General features: G+C 30.1%; 2 protein-coding genes across 2 annotated transcripts; both read right to left on the reverse strand.

The window, feature by feature from the left end:
- Positions 1–5425: 5425 nt before the first annotated feature.
- Positions 5426–9341, reverse strand: LOC130934662 (cysteine-rich receptor-like protein kinase 46). The gene is made up of 8 exons (XM_057864210.1): positions 8895–9341; positions 7685–8012; positions 7477–7602; positions 7153–7289; positions 6878–7088; positions 6394–6616; positions 5891–6044; positions 5426–5753 (listed from the first exon to the last, which is right to left on the reverse strand). Exons 1-8 carry the CDS (start codon positions 9339–9341, stop codon positions 5436–5438), a joined length of 1944 nt encoding a protein of 647 aa, XP_057720193.1. The 3' UTR covers positions 5426–5435.
- Positions 9342–12555: 3214 nt separating this feature from the next.
- Positions 12556–15975, reverse strand: LOC130933249 (glutaredoxin). Its single transcript, XM_057862809.1, has 4 exons — positions 15851–15975; positions 15672–15760; positions 13916–14014; positions 12556–12805 (listed from the first exon to the last, which is right to left on the reverse strand). Exons 1-4 carry the CDS (start codon positions 15904–15906, stop codon positions 12723–12725), a joined length of 327 nt encoding a protein of 108 aa, XP_057718792.1. The 5' UTR covers positions 15907–15975; the 3' UTR covers positions 12556–12722.
- Positions 15976–19194: the final 3219 nt, after the last annotated feature.

Raw genomic sequence — 19194 nt, forward strand, 5'->3', positions numbered from 1 at the left:
TGTAATTTTATATTTATTTAATTTAAATAAAAAAATTCACATTATTGAACACGGCTCTTTTTTTCGATATGATTTTTGAGTGTGAGTAACGCTGCGTTATGGAGATTCTGGGTGATTTACACGGCTGTGACGGCATAACATTGGAGTTTGGTGGGGGATGAAATTGGACCGTCCGATTTATTGCTGGGGAAAGAGACACCGATTTGTGTGTGGGTGGGTGTGAATTGCATGTAATCGGATGGACCGATTTGTTGCTGGCTGAATTTATTTGAATCCAATGGAACACAAATTGGTCCCAGGGATTTGTGGCTGAAAAACACTTTTTAATCCGGTGGCACCTTAATCAGACCCACCAATTTGTTGCTGGATAAAATCGAATGCAATGTAATCGGAGGCAGCGATTTCTGCGTCGTGGAAAATTGTGAATGTTGAGCACCCGATCGGACCGTCCGATTTAGTGAATCATGCGTACATAAACCAAGATTGTACCCAGAACCCCCATTTCTTCTTCTACAGTCCGTGAGTCTCTGCATTTAGGTGATGTTCTTTCTCTTCTCACATCCTTCTTTATTTTTGTAGATTAGATTTTATTGAGACTGAGAGTGTTTAAAGTAGTATAGTATGGATGATAGAGTTGTATTAAAAATTTATTGTTATGGACAGATTTTATTACAAACATATGAGGGAGTTTAATTTGTATGTGAAAATCTATTAGATGTTGTTATTCTATTCACGTTGTCATTGGATGAATTGAAAGGTGTGATTTGTGAGAAGATACATTCAGAAAGATCTAGAAGAATATCGTATATTTTGTACAGGTATCATTTACCTGTGTTTGGTAGGTTCGTTCATTTTCAGACCAAATACGTGACAGATGAAGCGAGTATGCAGGAAATATTTTCAATATATATTGAGAATCGCCACAGAAGATCGTGCATCGAGTTGTATATTGAGTTCGAGCAATCTCAAGCGGACCGAAATATTGAATTGGAAGATTATGATAGTGACAGTGAGGAGGATTTTGAAAGTAACTATGAGATCATTGGTCTAAGTGAAGACGAAGATGGAGCTGATGGCACCATGAACGTAGATGTGGCGGAGGTAGCTAATGCACTAGCAAACTTGGTGCCGTTTCAGGAGCCTTCTTTGATGCAGTCGTTGGACTTGGAAGCGATGAATGCACCGAAATTTTCGCAATATATGAATGCAGGTATGTCATTTGTGACCATACCACCCCAATACTGTTGCTGTACCGGAACTGATGGTGACAAATAATCAGAGAGATGCGTGTGAGGAACATATGGTACAAAATACTCAAGATCCTATTGTGGCAGTGGCGGTGGAGGTGGCGGGGGAGGTGAAGGTGGATGTGGCGGTACCGGTGCCGCTGGTTGTTGCTGTTGATTCTCTTGATTATGAACTGGAGGACCTTCTGGATCCTCCTATACTACAAGGTCCGACAATTGTAAGTGGGCACCGAATGCTCCTCGATACCAATGTATGTAAATGTCCAACGAATAATGTGAAGGACCCATTTCATCAACTAGAACGTGACTATACCGATTGGTCCACTGCATCACCCACAAAGAGTGCGTAACGGCCCAATCTTGATTCTTAGGCCTAGTTAGTACTTCACCGTGTGATGCACCTAGATCCCGCTCCTGATTAGGGACACCCTGGCTCAAGCCAAATTGCCTCCTGATTCTATTGGTTGCATGCCACTCGACGCATTCGAACGATATAAGCGGCACCGTGGCACTCCAAATAACAGAATTATGACGGATGTCTAAGGAAATCAGGTCTGGATCAATGTGTCCAATGCCATAAGCGTGCAAAACAAACTGGACACACCGAAACTATCAGATGATTACACAACTATAAATTCATTGACAAAACAAATGCATGTACTAATTTTTAATGACATACATGTCTTTCTTGCATATCATCTAACAACCTCCTATAGTGGGAAAGGGAATGATACCAGTAAGCATAGTTTTCACGATCCCAGTTACGCCACCTGCCGTAAGACAATCTCTTAATTAACTTATTTTTGTCAAAAATAAAATGCAATTTCTAGTGCTTCTGTCAATTCATACATCTTTTCATTTTACCTGTTTGCAATCGGAAACAATCAGGGGTTGCCGAGAATCGGCGCAAGAAATAGTAGCCGGATCCTAGCCCAAGTAAGCAAAAGTGTCAAAGGATCGTCCATCTCCTTGCAGTCGACACGAGTTGCCTTACACAATGATCTATACAGGTGTGCGAGGCATGCCGAACCCCAACTAAACTGTATGATCCCCGCGAAGTTACGGAGAAAAGACAGAAATTTTCAGTGCACCGCTGCACCCGACTTATCTCCAAACAAAATAGCCCCAAACAACAACATTATGTGACACTTTACATACATTTGAATATGAATATCATCAGTCAACACTATGCAATCTTTCAAACCCCTAAACCACATAAACTTTATAAAGCTTCCTCTACAGTCTGCCTTCCTCGGTGTAACTCCAAACTGGTGCAAGCACTCGGCCTCCATCGCCTCAAAACAACTCATGGTTGGTCCTTTAACCGGAAGATCATTTGTCGGCAGACCGAGAATCCTTGTCACATCCTCCAACGTCACCGCACACTCACCAAACGGAAAGTGAAATGTGTGAATCTCAGGCCGCCATCTCTTAATCAGAGCATTAATCATTACTGACTGACACTGGATGACCCCAATTTAAAAAACATAATAAAAATCCGTCTTCCGTAAGTGACCCTCAACAATTTGATTGTACGGATTAGACGACTTCAAATGATCACATATTAACATCTATAAACCCTACAAAATCACGTTTCCTTTATAACTACTAGTGTAACATAACTATCTTAACAATAATATAATTTTTCTTGCATGACCATTATTATAACTAACTAGCTCCATACAGTTGCCTATCAAACATACATACATTGTAAACATGTAAATGTGCCTAATTATTTGTCTGAATTATACCAAATCATGTTAAACTCAATTATTAATAACTATAAATAATAATAATAATAATAATAATAATAATAATAATAATAATAATAATAATAATTAACATTATCTACCGACAATGATAATAATAATAGTAATATTAATAATAATAATATTAATAATAATAATTAATTACAATTCTCCACAGATAATAATAATAATAATAATAATAATAATAATAATAATAATAATAATAGACGGTTGCAGAAAATTTTGATAATGGAGCAAAATATATATAATATAATAATAATTTTTATAATAAAAATATTATATATACATAAAAATTAACTATCAAAATATTCATTAATTATTATATATGTATATAAATATATATATTATTTAATTTATTTTTAATGTGTATTTTTTATTTTAATATATATAGGTGGTTATTTTCTATGTACATATAATATGATTAGTCTTTAAAATATTTAATTTATAAATTAAAATATTAAAATAATAATTTAAATAATAACACATAATTTAGAATTTCATTATTTAGGTTTTATATTTTTAAAAAATTGAATAATCTTTTTCTTAACAATACAATCGAAATATCTTTCTTTTTATATAAAATAATACTACACATTCAAGTATTTTTTTTGTTAAATAAGTCCAACCAAATTAATCTAAGATAACAAAAATCAATTATGACTAGCATTATTCTAATCTTATTGTTTAACTTGCTTATACTTAGTTTATAAAAAGACTTAAATGTGTAGTATTATATATATATTATTAACTATTCGTACAGGCTTTAAAAGGATAAACACTAACTTATTAACTCTACTTCAATCTTTATGTCTAACACCTAACAGTAACCATATCATATATATATATATATATGATTAATCTCTACTTAGTGCTATAATAATATATATTGATATTAAAAACAATAAAATTTTATCACTGCTATTATTTATTTACTAAATCAAAATATTAAAAAATATAAACTTACATAATTAGGATGCCCAAAATAATTAACAATATGAAACTCTAATTGATTTATAACTTTGATCTTTTTTCGTTTTGACATTGTTTCCATTTTTTTATGTTTTCGGTGGTCTAAAAATGGTAGTGGGGTTGGAGAATAGAGAGGGAAAGAGATGATGAGATTGGGGAACAAAAAGAGAGAGAGATGAGAGTGAAAGTGAAAGGGAAAGTAGCTGGAAAATACACTCGCTTTCTTAGAACGGAGCCAACGCGGGACTACGGTGCATGCTTGCCACGTGGAAGCAAGGCGCAAATCAGACCCACTGATTACTCTACCGTCCGATTACTAAAATCGGACCGTCCAATTTCTGTGCCACAATTCGATTCGTCCGATTTCAGTTCACCAACCACCACAGTTCGATGTCCAGAATTCCCATAAACCTGTTATACACGATCCCTACTTCCATATCAAAATTAAAATACTCTATTGAACACCATTTGTAATTATTAATTTATTATTATTTCCATTTTCTACCAAAACAAACCCCAGACAAATTATTTGCTTGAACAAATAACACTTCTCAATTAAACTAAATAAGAACTTGTAGTTGTTGGTAGTTCCGGTAGAAGTTTTGAGAAACACGCCATGTAACTAAGTGGGACCGAATTGAATTTGACAAAGTTGACAATGATATATATCCAAGCTTACTCCGCGTGTACGACTGTCTGGACTTTGGATGGGACCTTAAAAGATAGTTAGATAAACAACCAACCATGTGTCATGTGTGCACCGCAGTCATTGACAACCGGGACGTAGCCATTTCCCACTTGGACAGTTGAATTGTTTAAATTTTTTCATTCATTGACAACTATAATTTTCATTAATTTTTTAGGTAAAAGTTTAAATACAGTTGTCTTTATATAATTAAAAATCGTAAAATAATAATTTAATTAAATTTATTAAATTATTTAATGACTATAAACTATCAACTTTCAATTTTTTATAGGGACAACTTTCTTAAAGTGATTCTCTTTGCATGTGTTTGAGGTAAAGACTTATGAGGTGTGAAGCTCTTCTGAAGTTCATCAACCTGAGATTTAGATAGAGCTAAGATATTTATGCACCAAAATAGTAGCAGCTATTAATCCAATCCAATCTAAATACCAAGTTATAAGGATTTGAGTAATAGAGTTAATACTACACTAAAATTATTCAGGGATACAAAAATGTATATTGACATAACATATATAGAAGAATTTGAAACTAATAATCAATTCATATTTTAGTTGGTATTTTTAAGCAGTATCACTTATATGTTTGCTCAATGTCATTTGGTCATGTGCTCGTTCAATTCTTTAACCTCAACTTATAAAGAAAAAAAATAATAAATAAAAGCTTCCTGTCCAACTATATATGTATTAGAGTTAGAATAATCAAACAAAATAGAGAAAGCCTAAGATAATTAAAAATTGAGAATTATTACACACTTCTTTCTCCAAAATTTAAAGGCACTGTCAATTCTGAATTATCTAAACCTTTTGATTCCCAACTAGATTCTATTTCTTGTGGAAATTCGAAAGAATCAACAGTGAATGGAGGTTTGGAAGGTAATGGCATTACAACATCCTTCTGTCTAAGCATTGCTACCACCTCTGTCATGCTGGGACGCAGGTACGGCAACTCTTGTGTGCACAAAAGTCCCACATGGATAACTCTAGCAATTTCTTCAAGGTCTTGATTTTCCATGCTTTCATCAATAATTTTTGACGTGGTGTTTGATTTGAAATGCTTCCATGCCTACAAATATTAGGGGAAAAACAAAAGAAATGGAACTTAAGTATGAGGTAATTAGAAGTTTTGTTAGAATGAGACCAAATTTTCCTGTCATCTAAGCACCACCATGATTTCTGATAAAAATTGGTAAGAATATTTACATGAGAAACAAGAGTTTCAAATGTTTCTTCAGTAGACTCAAATTTTGCATTCTCCACTCCACTGATAATTTCAAGCACTAATATTCCAAAGCTGTAAACGTCTACTTTTTCTGTTATGGAACAACCAGCAAGGTATTCTGGTGCCATATACCCCCTATTATGACAGGCGAAAGATATAGTTAAAACATAAAAATTATATCATATATACCTTTTAAAAGGGATCAATCAAGCAAAATAAATAAATAAATAAAAACGATTCTTCAAAATAGAAAATAAAGGTAGCAAGATATGACCAACCGAGGTTGGTCCCAATGGTAAGCGGCTTGGATTCGCTTAAGCAGATCTCGAGTTCAAGGCCTAGTGTATGCAGCTATACCTGCTGGGAGACTCACCTACCACAGCCAAGTGTGTGGCTCGAGTCGGGTCCGGATTAGTCGGGGCGAAGCTCTGGATACCGGACGGGCAACCAAAAAAGAAAAGGTAGCAAGACATGATGTACTCACAATGTGCCTACAATAGATGTAGAGTCATAGGACTTCAACTTTGCTAAGCCAAAATCAGAGATCTTTGGTCTATATTTCAAGTCTAATAAAATATTTCCGGCTTTGATGTCTCTATGAATTATTGGCCCTTCAGAATTGTTATGCAGATGTTCCAATCCATCAGCTACGCCAAGGATTATACCATGCCTCTTTGGCCAATCCAACTGCTTCTTCTTCTCCGGGTCTTCCTTCCACGAGTAATAAAGAAATTAATAACCATATAGAACACACAAAATAAAAAGTTAGTTAACAGTCACACAATAAAGGATGACATTATCTATAAGTATGATTGTTATATTGAAGACACAATTTGTTATAATTGTGAACAATTAAATTTGTAAAGAGGAGAACTTTAGAAAAGACAAAATTGAATATAGGTAAAAAAAATCCATTTGATGGTCAAATTGACCTTACAATATTTGGAATCTATATATAGCTAACTTACCAAACAAGATGCAGTTAAGGCTTTTGTTTGCAAGGAATTCAAAAACCAGATAGCTTTCTGTGGAGGTGAAGCAGCAGCCAAGGAAACGAACTAGATTCTTGTGTTGAGCTTTGCCATATACATCAATTTCATTGTAAACTTCTTGTTTTCCATGCTTTCCACTCAAAAAGAAACGCTTTATCGCTATTTCTCTTCCGTCTTGTAAGGTTCCCTATCAAAACGCATCGCAAATCATCATGTAGAAAAAGTAGAGGAATATATATACACACACACACCTTGTAAACTTCACCATATCCCCCTTCACCAAGTTTATGGAATTCATTGAAAACATTGGTTGCTCTCTCTAATGTCGAGTACTCGAACTGCATGAACCATGAGCTTAATTTTACTCTACCTGGGGTCATCTCTAGTCCTTAAAGTGACATTGAAATCACAGGAAAAGCTTTATTAGAAGCATATTATTAACTGTTAGAAAGAAAAAACAACTTATTGAGGGGGAGTTGTTATAAGAAAATAATAATCTTCAACTAAATTACCAAGGAGGTTGGTGTAATTTGCCCGGTAAATGAAGGAAAATTATTCTTACTATTGAGGATTACCTGTTCGTAAAATTGGAATACCCCACAGTTTGTCAACATTTTTAGTCCCATAGTGTGCAACTATAATAAGCACTGAACAAACAGCAATTGCAGCAAGAATAATTGCTGTGCATTTCATCAAAATATCTGCAGGGAGGTGAATAAGCAACTAAATTATTATGCATATCATAAGGAGAACAACATCAACTGAAAGATATTTGTAACTAACCGCTTTCTTTGTTTTTCAAGTCAATAATAATGAAGTCATAATCAGCATAACGCAAAATGCATCCAGTATTGATAGCATGGACCTGCGTTGATGGCAAACATGATATGGCGGTGCTAGCAGCATTTGAGAGGCAAGCAGAACACATATCCTGGCTCAATGTTTTCCAACAAGTAGCCGCACCATAGATGACGAGATTGGAACCATGACGTCGTCCTTCTATAGCTGTGTAGCCTCCCTTTTTGGGTGCCTCGAATGACATTTTATTTATTACATTTACTGCCAAACCAACAAATCCTTTTTCATCTTTTGCTTTCGCATCACTACATCCCTGTTTCCGTTCATTCCCCAAGACAAATTAAATGTGTTCTAAATGAAAGAAAAATCATTTCAACATTACTTCAAGCTAAAAGTTATTGCACATCAGAGTAGCCAGTCAGAACTCATCACAAATTTAGACAATGTTATGGTGAAATTGAGCATTGCAATAGTCCTTACTTATATAATCACCTAGTTATGACAATGTTCAGTTGAGGGATCAGAGACCAAATCTACAAATTGTTTCATGCAATTGATGTTAAAAACTTCAAATAACAAAAGTTTACATTAATATCTATATCAATTAAATAGGTTTATCATGGATCCAATGAAAGAACAAAAGTCGAAAAACAAAACATTATTTGTCATACGAAACAATTTATAAACACAAGTAACATTTTGGGTGCAATTCTTATGAGCTTAGGATCCAAATAATGCTGGGTGTATACCAAAAATCAACTACCAAATCAGTCAACGTGTATTTGTGTATGAATTAATTATGGTAGGTGTATACCAGCATAAACCACGAGTGTAGAATACATATTGAAATACAAAATACATTATAAATAAGTTAAACTGCACATATATTAATACACAAATATACGAGGACTAATTTTAGTGTAAAAACAATAATTTTTATGTATGAATATATGTATTTATACGGGTAAAATAATTTTTAGTATACACCTAACATGACTATAACATCATATGCATTGTTACTTAAACAAACCCATCATTAAGCCTGAATTTAATGTCAAATCACAACTCCCTTAAAATTTCAAGAGTATTTATATTTCTAAATCTTCATATTGCTAGAGAAAATAATCATCATTAGCAAGAAAAAAACACAATTAATTAAAAAGGATAAGCAAGTAAAGAAAGAGGAAGAAAGTACCCTCAAATAGTAAGGGGTAACGCTCTCTTGAAAAAAACTATAATTATCATAGCGCATAAAACACCCATCACTTGAATAGGTTCGGGCACCCTTGGCAGGCATGCAACTGGAAAAAACGCTTTGAAGGGATTTGAAGCAGTACACGCATTCAGAAGCAGAAAGATCAAACCTACATTGTGAGAACACGTATATGCGATATGGTGGGTCACCAACTTCCCTAACCGAAAACTTGGATCGACGCATCTCATTTTTCATCTCATTCACCATATTCCAGTAATTCTCTTGATATTTCAAAAATAAATATTGGTCTGTCATGTTGGTGTAGCTGCATAAGCGATGTATGATGTCACCCTTGAGGGACCTATCATATTCGCAATGGATTCCACATAGCGATGAAAGAATAATAAGGATTGTTGTTGTTATTAATGGCAGAAACTTGTTGGCCATGCATCCATGACGATGACAAGGAGGAACCAGAACGATAGAACGCTGATTTTGAATTTGCAAATGCTGGTGATGATTCTCTTTTCATTCTATTCACGTTCACTTCTCCTTGTTTTAATGAATATCCAATTTTCTAGTTTTTCATCTTGATTTTTCTGTTATAGATATGGATGTTCGTACGATTAACAATTTTTTATAGATGGCAAAGTGGGCCGGTTCGTCCCTATCCGCCCGTCTCGCTTAGGCTCGTGCCACAAATGGGAAAGCTGGCCCGCTCTGCGAATTAAAATGAACTTAAAATATTAGTCCGTTTTATTTTATGATGGATTGATGTTCTCGTAGGCTAGTTTATTTGATTTTTTAAAATAAAATTTATTAAAATTAATAAAAAAATAATAATTAAAAATTAAATATAAATAAAAAATAATAAAAGTTTATATTATATTTTTTTAATTTTTAATTTCAATAAAATTTTTTAAAATAATATTTGTTAATAGAATAATTTTTATTTTAAAAAATAAGTTATATAATTTGAGTATATATACAAAATTATAAGATAAAATAAATAAAATTAATAACTAAAAGAAGAATAAAAACAAAAAATAAAAAAATATTTAAAAATTATATAATTATTAATTTTATAGCAGTAATAACTTTTTTATTTAATAAAAAAAATAAAAGTCTTTAGTCCGACAGGCCGACCCGCCCACTAAAACCAACAAATTTAATGGTGCGGGTTTGATGAATTTTTTTTATTTGACGGGTCGTTCTAAATCCTAATTAATCCGATCCATCTTTTTTAGTGAATTTGGTGGATCGGTCCGACGAATTCGACCTATTTTACCATAATGCTATAATGTTGACTATATCCGATCATATTTCCTCACCTCAACCATTATAACAATTTTTCTAAACAATCATGCTGAAAAAATCAACCATAGAAATATATATTGAAATAAAAAAAAACATTTAATGATTATTCAATCTAGAATTAGATCCGTGAAAAAAACCAATGTTATAAATTTTTTTGTATATATTCTTTGGCTGTTTCTTTCAAAGTTAAGAAATATATTCTAAGGACAAATATTTCGAAGAATATTATACAAGAGTATTATTAAGAAAAAATAAAAGACCTTGTCTATTATTAAGTGTCACAAGTGCACGATGGTTTCTTAAATTACGACTTTTACTAGTTTGATCTTTTATATCTCAATTGTATTATAATAGTCTTTGAAAGTTTTGAGTATTATAGTAGTTCCTTGTCATGATTTAATTTAGTTATGACTGGTGCTTAAGAAAAAATTTTCAACAAATCTAAGAATTCGATTTTATAGCAAACAAACAAATAGAATTCTCAATAACACTAGAAGACAACTTATGCTTAGACATTATATTTAATATATACTCAACATATTTACAAAAAATTCAACTTTAATATTTACAGTAAAGTATATTCTATTAATTTTATTTACTAGAATATTTATAAAGCAACTTCTTTAAGTCACTAAGGATGGATTTTGTCTGTGTCATCTAAAGCAGTTTAACAAGTTAAAAAATTTTAAAATTATTTACAGAAAACATCAAGTTTTTAAAGAGTAAAAGACTCACCAACACAAGAAAAATTAGAGCGAAATTGATGAAGTTAGATTAGAATCGACTCATATCTGGAAAAAAAAAAGAAATAAAGAATAACAAAGTAGTTTTACAACTCAGTGATAAACAGAGCATTCATAGCTTCATAAGAGATAATTGTATAAATAATAACTTTTAGTTAAAATAAATCCACTTTAATAATAGTGACAAAAAAATATACGCAAACACAATGATAATTAATTATAAACATCAAACGTTCAAACTTTTTTATTTTATATAAATATAAGTGGAAGGTTATCTAATCCAAAAAAATTAAAATAACAAACAGAAATTACATTTAAGTTGTTTTCCTTTGAGTAAATTCTGAAATAGATATGTTCCAGTATTCCATTGATTTTGTGGACATGAAATTATATACAACAAGATACACCAAGTCTAGCATTTACTATCACTAGCTGCAGTTTTTGTCATAGAACCTTTCAAAATATTTTGACATACAAACTATGATCAAGCTAAAAGTTGTTAAACAAATCAATAATTGCATCATCAATTCAATAATAATCCATATGATAACTTTATCCAAATTCAATACTAAATTTACATTTAAATTATATGTTCAAGATAATATTTATACTGTAATTTGATTTCTCAAATGACAAAATTAATTTTAACACAAAATATTATGTCTCAAGTGAATTTTTTTTTTGTAAAATATTTAACATAAACATCATGTTGATAAATAAGTTAGTAAATAACTAAATAATTAATTTTAAAATTATTTTTTATAATGATAAAAATGATACAATACTAAAATTTAACTATAAATACAAAATTTATTCATAGACTAAAATCTAAGAGAGGGATTTCTATTCCACAAGTTCCAATAGGCAAGGAAAGTAATTTCTTTGAGAATTTAATATCACAAACATAACAATAATAACTCTAATAAGTTAATCTTAACATCAATCGATATAATAAAAACTTATATACCCAAAAATCTCAAATTTTATCTTATTATAACCTTAAATTTTTGGATTTATTAGTAATACACATAACTATAACTATGACAAAAATTAAAAATATAGGTAATTACTAAACTAAAGAGTCAAATGTCTTAATAATTGGTAACACTTGAATTAAAGATGATTTTATTTTTTTAAGCTTAAGTTACTTTAATGAAATTTTGAAATAAAAACCAAGATAAAAAAGCACAATTGATAGGCATTATATAATTAAAGTAGAAGAAAATTAGTGAAAATAATTAAAATAAAAGGGTATGAAATTATTTTTAAAGAAGAGACATGAGGGAGGAGAGGAGAGCAAGGCGTTAAGGGAGATAAGAATGAAGAAGAAGAATATGGTTTGCTGCACTCATTTGCGTGTGTGCTATTGGAGTTTGAGAAAAGCGTAAGAGGATTATGGGCTTGGCCCATGTCCTCTTTCTATTTGTTATTTTTTAACGTGGTTCTACATTCTTAGACCCCCTTTCGACACGTCACAAGAGAGTGTCAGAGCATCTCTGTATTTGATAAGTCAGCATCGAAAAGGAATCTAGAGACTATTAAGGTGCTCAAAGCTCAATCTCAAAACATTTTGAAATCGCAGAATGCAGATGTAGCCGATATAAACTTTTTCAAACGGCTGTATTTCAAATTTAAAGAGAATCCACACTGAAGAGAAGGAAAATATAAAGTAGAAAGATATGCATCTTCAATTACATCTAAAAGACCAAACAGCGAGCGTCTTTACTCTTTATTAAGCTATTAACTACATAAGAGGAAACCGGGCTCGTCAACCAGAAGCAGAAGCAACAGTGGTACCAGCCTTAGTCAGCAGAGGTACCAGCTCCCCCTGATTGTGCAAATTAGTTGTTGCTGCATAAAAATGAAGAATAACAACTCAATTTCATTCGTTGACATTAGAATAACCTATAAAAGAATGCACTTGAAAAATTCACACGCCAACAAAAATAGCCATAAAAAATAAAAACGACAAAAAGTCACGGAAAGATTTAAAAACTTCACCAAAGTCACCAATCATCAAATATTTTCTTTTATGGAAAAGGCTCCCGTGACACCTCGTCAGCCTTTTGAATTCACTCTATGTCATGAGGGAAATAGTAGAAGAAAGTCTAGACGGGGAGGTTGATGTTGAAAGTGATAGACTTGAACAAAATTATTAGAACAACATAGTAGTGGTGACTGGTGACTCAATGACAAGGTGAGCACTGAGGAAGCAGTGCCAGAGAAGGCAGTGGAAGCACATCAAGCCTCGGACAGCAACACTATTGGCTGGGCTAGGCAGCGCCGGAGAAGAAGAGAAGAACAAAGCATAGGACGCTCCAGCAACCACAAAGACACATAATTGACTAAGATTTTTCAATAAAAAAATGCCTTTAAATTGAAAGGAGCAAAGTGGCTGCTGCTAGTGAATGCACAGCTTCCATAAGTCTTATTCAACTACTCTCCATAAATGCACCACCTAAACTACTGACCATTGTATCACAACAATATATCTCAACATATTTCAAGAATATTATTAAGAGTGTTGAAAATCAACATTACTTTTATTTTGGATTTTGTATACAAGTTATCTTAAAATACATCAAAATAGATTTTGTCCCTCTTTGGTATAGTTCCTTCGCCATTAAGTGAAATGAAGTTGATCATTCAAGAGTTTGACCTTGAAGAACTTACTTTTGTTGGAAATAAGTAGTCTTTATGGCGAAGTAATAAAATTGCTCAACCCCAAATAAGAGTCCAAAATTAATTTGGACATATATTAAGGCTAAATAAATAAAATTACTCCTTAGATCATTTTTGATGTTCAGTATTTTTTTTAAACTTTTAGTCAAGGTGATCAATAGCAAGAAAAGTATATATAACAATAAAACAGTGAGCGTGAATATTTTTCCCAGATTGCAGATTAAAGTATTATATATGTTTGTAAGTATAAACAGATCCATGATAAAGCGTAAATCTTACCGTCACAGCCGCCAATGTGGTTCCCACCGATAAACACATTTGGCACAGTCCGCTGACCAGTCCATTCGGCTAGTGCCGATTGGATCTCACTTCCATCAGCTGCAAATGTACAATCACATGAATTAACTTAACTTTCAAATGCAAAATTGCATAGAACCAATCATCGAAGAAGCTTAATCCATAAAACATTGTTGAAGCATTTTCTCAACATACAAAAATTAAGCTATCCCTGAGGTCCTGTTTGGTTAATGTATACCATGAAACAGACAGGGAGACAAAATATTTGTGTCTGTGAATGAGGTTTGGCAAAGCTAATGAGCAAGACACACAAATATTTGGAAAGACTATAATACCCTTGATTCAGCCACAAGCCCAACACAACCACCACAACCACCACCACCACCAACAACAACAACACTACCACCACTTTCTCAACCACTCCTATTCAACCAAATTCAATTAAAACAAAACAACAATTATTATCAAAATAAAATGCAATTTCGTTAATGTCCGGACAAACTATTAACGCCCAAACTACCAACATTAGCATTTTCAAATACTATTGATTCAATTATTATTTAAGAAGAGTATAATGAATTTTCTATTAAATGAAAAAAAACACTGATATTTTCTATGCAAATATAAAAAAAATACTAACAAAAAAATCTTTCTCAAAAAGATTAAAAAATAAAATGTAAGTACTTTTTCCAAAAGTTATGTTTGAAATATCTCTAAATTAAGAAAGAAAGAATAATTAGTAATACATATATCGGATAAACTATTTATACCCATGAAAGATGAAAACACCGATACAACTACTCCCGAGAAAACTACACCACCATTGCCACCAAAAAGAAAAAAAAAATACAAAGCATCAATGTTCTCAAATCCTACAAATCATCCTCACCTTCCAAACCTTTACCCAAATATGATATCTCACTCTTTCTCTCTTTCATGGTAGTTTATTCTTTGTATAGTGTGTGTCATATAAGTGTACAGACACCTCACTTAGTCTATTTGTCAGATATGAATGTAGCATCTCGATACAAGTAAAGTAATCCTCGATCCATCACATTTTACTAAAGTTTTCAAATACCTACTTTAGATTAGAATACACTCTAGCACAGGAAACAAATATCTTTCTAATCTTTAAAATTTCAATACTGAAAGTTCAATCGAAAGTTTCGATCTACTAACATTGTTAGGAGTATCTGGACACCGTAGTGCCAAGCAGAATACGTAATGGAGTTCTTGAGGATGCATCTCTTTCCCGAAAGGATACCAAAACCTTTTTTAACATTGGGTCAGATTGATTTGGCCTGAACAATGAGGTCACTTACTAGTTTCAATTTTTTAGGCTATTTTTCCAGAGACAAAATCTTTAGGCAAAATCTTAGTGGATAGTAGTACAATCAATATTCAATTAACTCGCAAAAGACAAAAATCATCGAAATCTAAGACCTATTCTTTTTGAAAAATAAAATATGGGTAAAGTAAAGCTTATTTTATTCACAAAATCAGTTTGACTAGAAACTGACGAATCAATGGATCATATGACCAAATCTACTCAAAATACAAATCATATAAAAACAGGAAAAATAAAATTAAAAAGATGACGATCGAGAATCTTTCAAAAATTGGAAATGTCGGCGCCGATCATCTTTTCAATTTTAACCCACCACTCACAAAACTCAAATAAGGGTTCACGATGAAATCACGAAGGGATTAAAGAAAAAGTGAGAAAGAAGAAACTCACCTTCAGTGTTGAGTTCAATGACCTTGATAGTAACACCCAATTTGGTGAAGAGCTCCTTCACTTCGACGCAGAAAGGGCAATAGGTTTTGCTGCAAATCGAATTAACATTGTCAGTTCCGGAGATCTTTCACACAAAAGAGAGAGCGAGAGATGAATTAGGAAGATGGGAAGAGAGAGACCTGAAAACGACGACTGGATTTGATGAAACGATCTCCTTGGCTTTGGGCAACGCCATATTTTTTCTTTCGTTTTGTTGTGTCTTACTTTGGCATTCGTGCCTCAGACTGTTTACTTATTTATAAATTAAGATTTAGGGATTTTTTAATTAAAAGTTATTGTTAAATTTTTTTAATAAATAAAAACAAATCATATTTACCCTTTTAAACAAATATAAAACTATTCATCTTTTTACCTAATATTCCTCAATTTCGCAGTAAACACAATTTTGCTGATCTTAAATAGCATTTAGAAGAGAGATTAAGATTCAAGGACAAAAATTAAAATAAATTTTAATATTGTCTTTAGTGTAAAGTGAAAGATAGAAATTGAAATAACAAATAAGAATGAAGTTTTAATTTAATTTGCATAAAAAGATAAAGTTAAAATTAATTAATTGAAATAGAGATATTTTAGTTATAAAATGTTATTAAAGTTTTAATCTCTATCCTAAAAAATTTCAATTTTCTATGTCCTCACTTCTTGAAGGTACTGAAATATTGAAATTTTGATAATAGAGACTGAAATTTTAGTATTAGTCTCTAAACCAACAAATTCACTCTACTTAATATACTAAAATTGAGTTTTTTTTTCTGAAAATGAGGTGTCAATTTCTCATGAATCTATTTTTTTGCCAAAATGAATGCACTATTTTCTCTTCTAAATTTATTTTAGAAAATATCTTTATTATAATTATATTATAATTAGCATTTAAGTACTAATGCATAATTATACTAATTTAAAAAAATATCTTTATTTTTAGAAAGCACTATTCTCATGTAATGAAAGCACTATTCTCTCTTCTAAATTTATTTTTAAAAAAATATCTTTATTATAATTATATTACAATTAGCATTTAATGAATAATGCATGATTATACTAATTTAGAAAAATATCTTTATTATAATTATATAACATAATCTACTTAATATACTAAAATTGGATTTTTTCCCAACTAATGAAAGTAAAGTGCCAATTTCTCATAAATTTATTTATTTTTTTAAAATAAAAGCACTATTTTCTCTTCTAAATTTATTTTAAAAAATATCTTTATTAGAATTATACAAGTGGAATTACCCGTGCCATGCACGTGATAATTGAAATTATAATTTTAAATTATTTTTTAAAATTAATTTGAATTACAATAATTTGATTAATAAAAAAATAATATGTTATGCATTGTTTGATTTTTTTTAATCTAGTGTTAATTAGATTAACTCTAAAATCGTTATTAATCGGTTTTAATAATCAATTTTCTTCAATAAATTAGACATATATACTGAATGTGATCATAAATATAATATAGTAATACATATTAGCTATTATCACAATATAAAACAAATTAAATATAAAGGCTATTAGCACTTATAAATCTATAAAATTGCACTGTTTTTTATTCGTGTAAGGGTTTACTTATCAAATAAACTTAAAACATGAACAAAAAATATTTATAAAATGGACCTAGCATTACTTGAAAGAATCATGGAAAATAATCAACTTACCTTATCATCTATGAGAATCATTCATATGTAAGTCGTCTTGTTTTTGTCAAATTTGGATGGGACTTTCGATAACATTCTAATTCTTGCTTTTATTTTTCAAACTTTTTCATTACATAATCTACCGTAGATAATTCTGTTGATAGAATCGTAGTTAGTAGTCCTTAGGTATGAGAAATAATAAATAGAAAAAGATTTATGTCTGGGTACGAATTTTCTAGATGATAAATAATTGTAACAATTCACTATTAATCTTTATATATACACACACTAATTATATATGGTAATAATTAGCAAATATTTTCAATGGAGATACTTGCTACAATTAGGTGAAATTTATGCCATTATATTTTATTAACGTTTATGATTAATTCAATAGACATACTTACTTAATATATATGTTATCGACATTAATTATATGCCAATATGTTTAGGAAAGAGCTAAAAGAGGAGATATAAATATATATAATATTATTGCTATATAGGAAGCATACATAAATTGCTACATTTTTTTATTATATTATACAACTTAAAATTATAGTATCATATTATTATTAATTTTAGATACTTGCTATAATTGTATCAAATTTAATTATGATTCTAAATAAATAAAATAGATAACATTCAATATTATTTTTTCTTTTTTACATTCAATATTTACTGTAATTATAAAAAGTAAAATAATTAATGAAAAAATGAGTATAAAATAAAACATATTAATTAAGATTCAATTTGTTATCTAATTAATTTTTTGTCCATACAATATAACTTTACGAAAATGTTATGAATCACAACCTTTTTTATTCTATAAAAAAATACTATATGTAGCCTTTAGTAGTACAAAAATAATTATAAGAAATAATTATTGATATTGATATTAATCACAATTGATTATTGATACCCTAATTTTTTTAAAATATATTTTACCTTTTTAAAATATAATGCATGTACCGTGTAGACCTTTTTTATTATTATTATTATTATTATTATTATTATTATTATTATTATTATTATTATTATTATTATCAAATTAAATGGGTCACTATTAATGTGTGCATTAACTATCTCCTAATAAAATTATTACACTTAAATGAGAATTAGAACTATATCAGTTTATATAATTAGAATGATTAAAAATATCGATGATTGATAAGTAGTTTAATAACGCATTAAATATTGATTTGATATAATTATAATGAAGATATTTTCTTAAATTAATATAATCATACATTATTCATGAGCTCATTGTAATATAATTAGAATAAATTTATTTGAGAGCAAAAAAGAGTTCATGTGTAATTTCCAAAAATTATAATAACTTTTTTTATTTATGTATACGTATATATTAATTTTGTTAAATAATTCTATATATATATATATATATATATATAATTTTTTACATATACATAAATAAAAAATATATGAATTATATTTTGTTAAATTCCATATTACTGGTTATTAAAAATATTTAAATCACATATGTTAATTATTTTTTTGTTATAATTATTTTGTTTTATATATATGATTATTTTTTATTCAACAATCGTGCAATAATTTTTTATTTTTTATATGTATATATATTCCTCAATTCCAGCTCCATTCATAAGCATATTAACAGTTTTTTTTCTAATAGTGATGTTTTAATTCAATTTGAATTACAATTAATTGATTGATAGAAATTATAATAAATTATATGATATTTAAATAATTAACCAAATCAATTAGTTGATATAATTAATTTATTATAATAAATTAAATTTAATGAGTTAAAAGAAATAAATAAAAAAATACTATCATCAGAAACATGT

The sequence above is a fragment of the Arachis stenosperma genome, chromosome 6 (assembly GCF_014773155.1).
Source record: "Arachis stenosperma cultivar V10309 chromosome 6, arast.V10309.gnm1.PFL2, whole genome shotgun sequence".
Classification (NCBI taxonomy): Eukaryota; Viridiplantae; Streptophyta; class Magnoliopsida; order Fabales; family Fabaceae; genus Arachis; species Arachis stenosperma.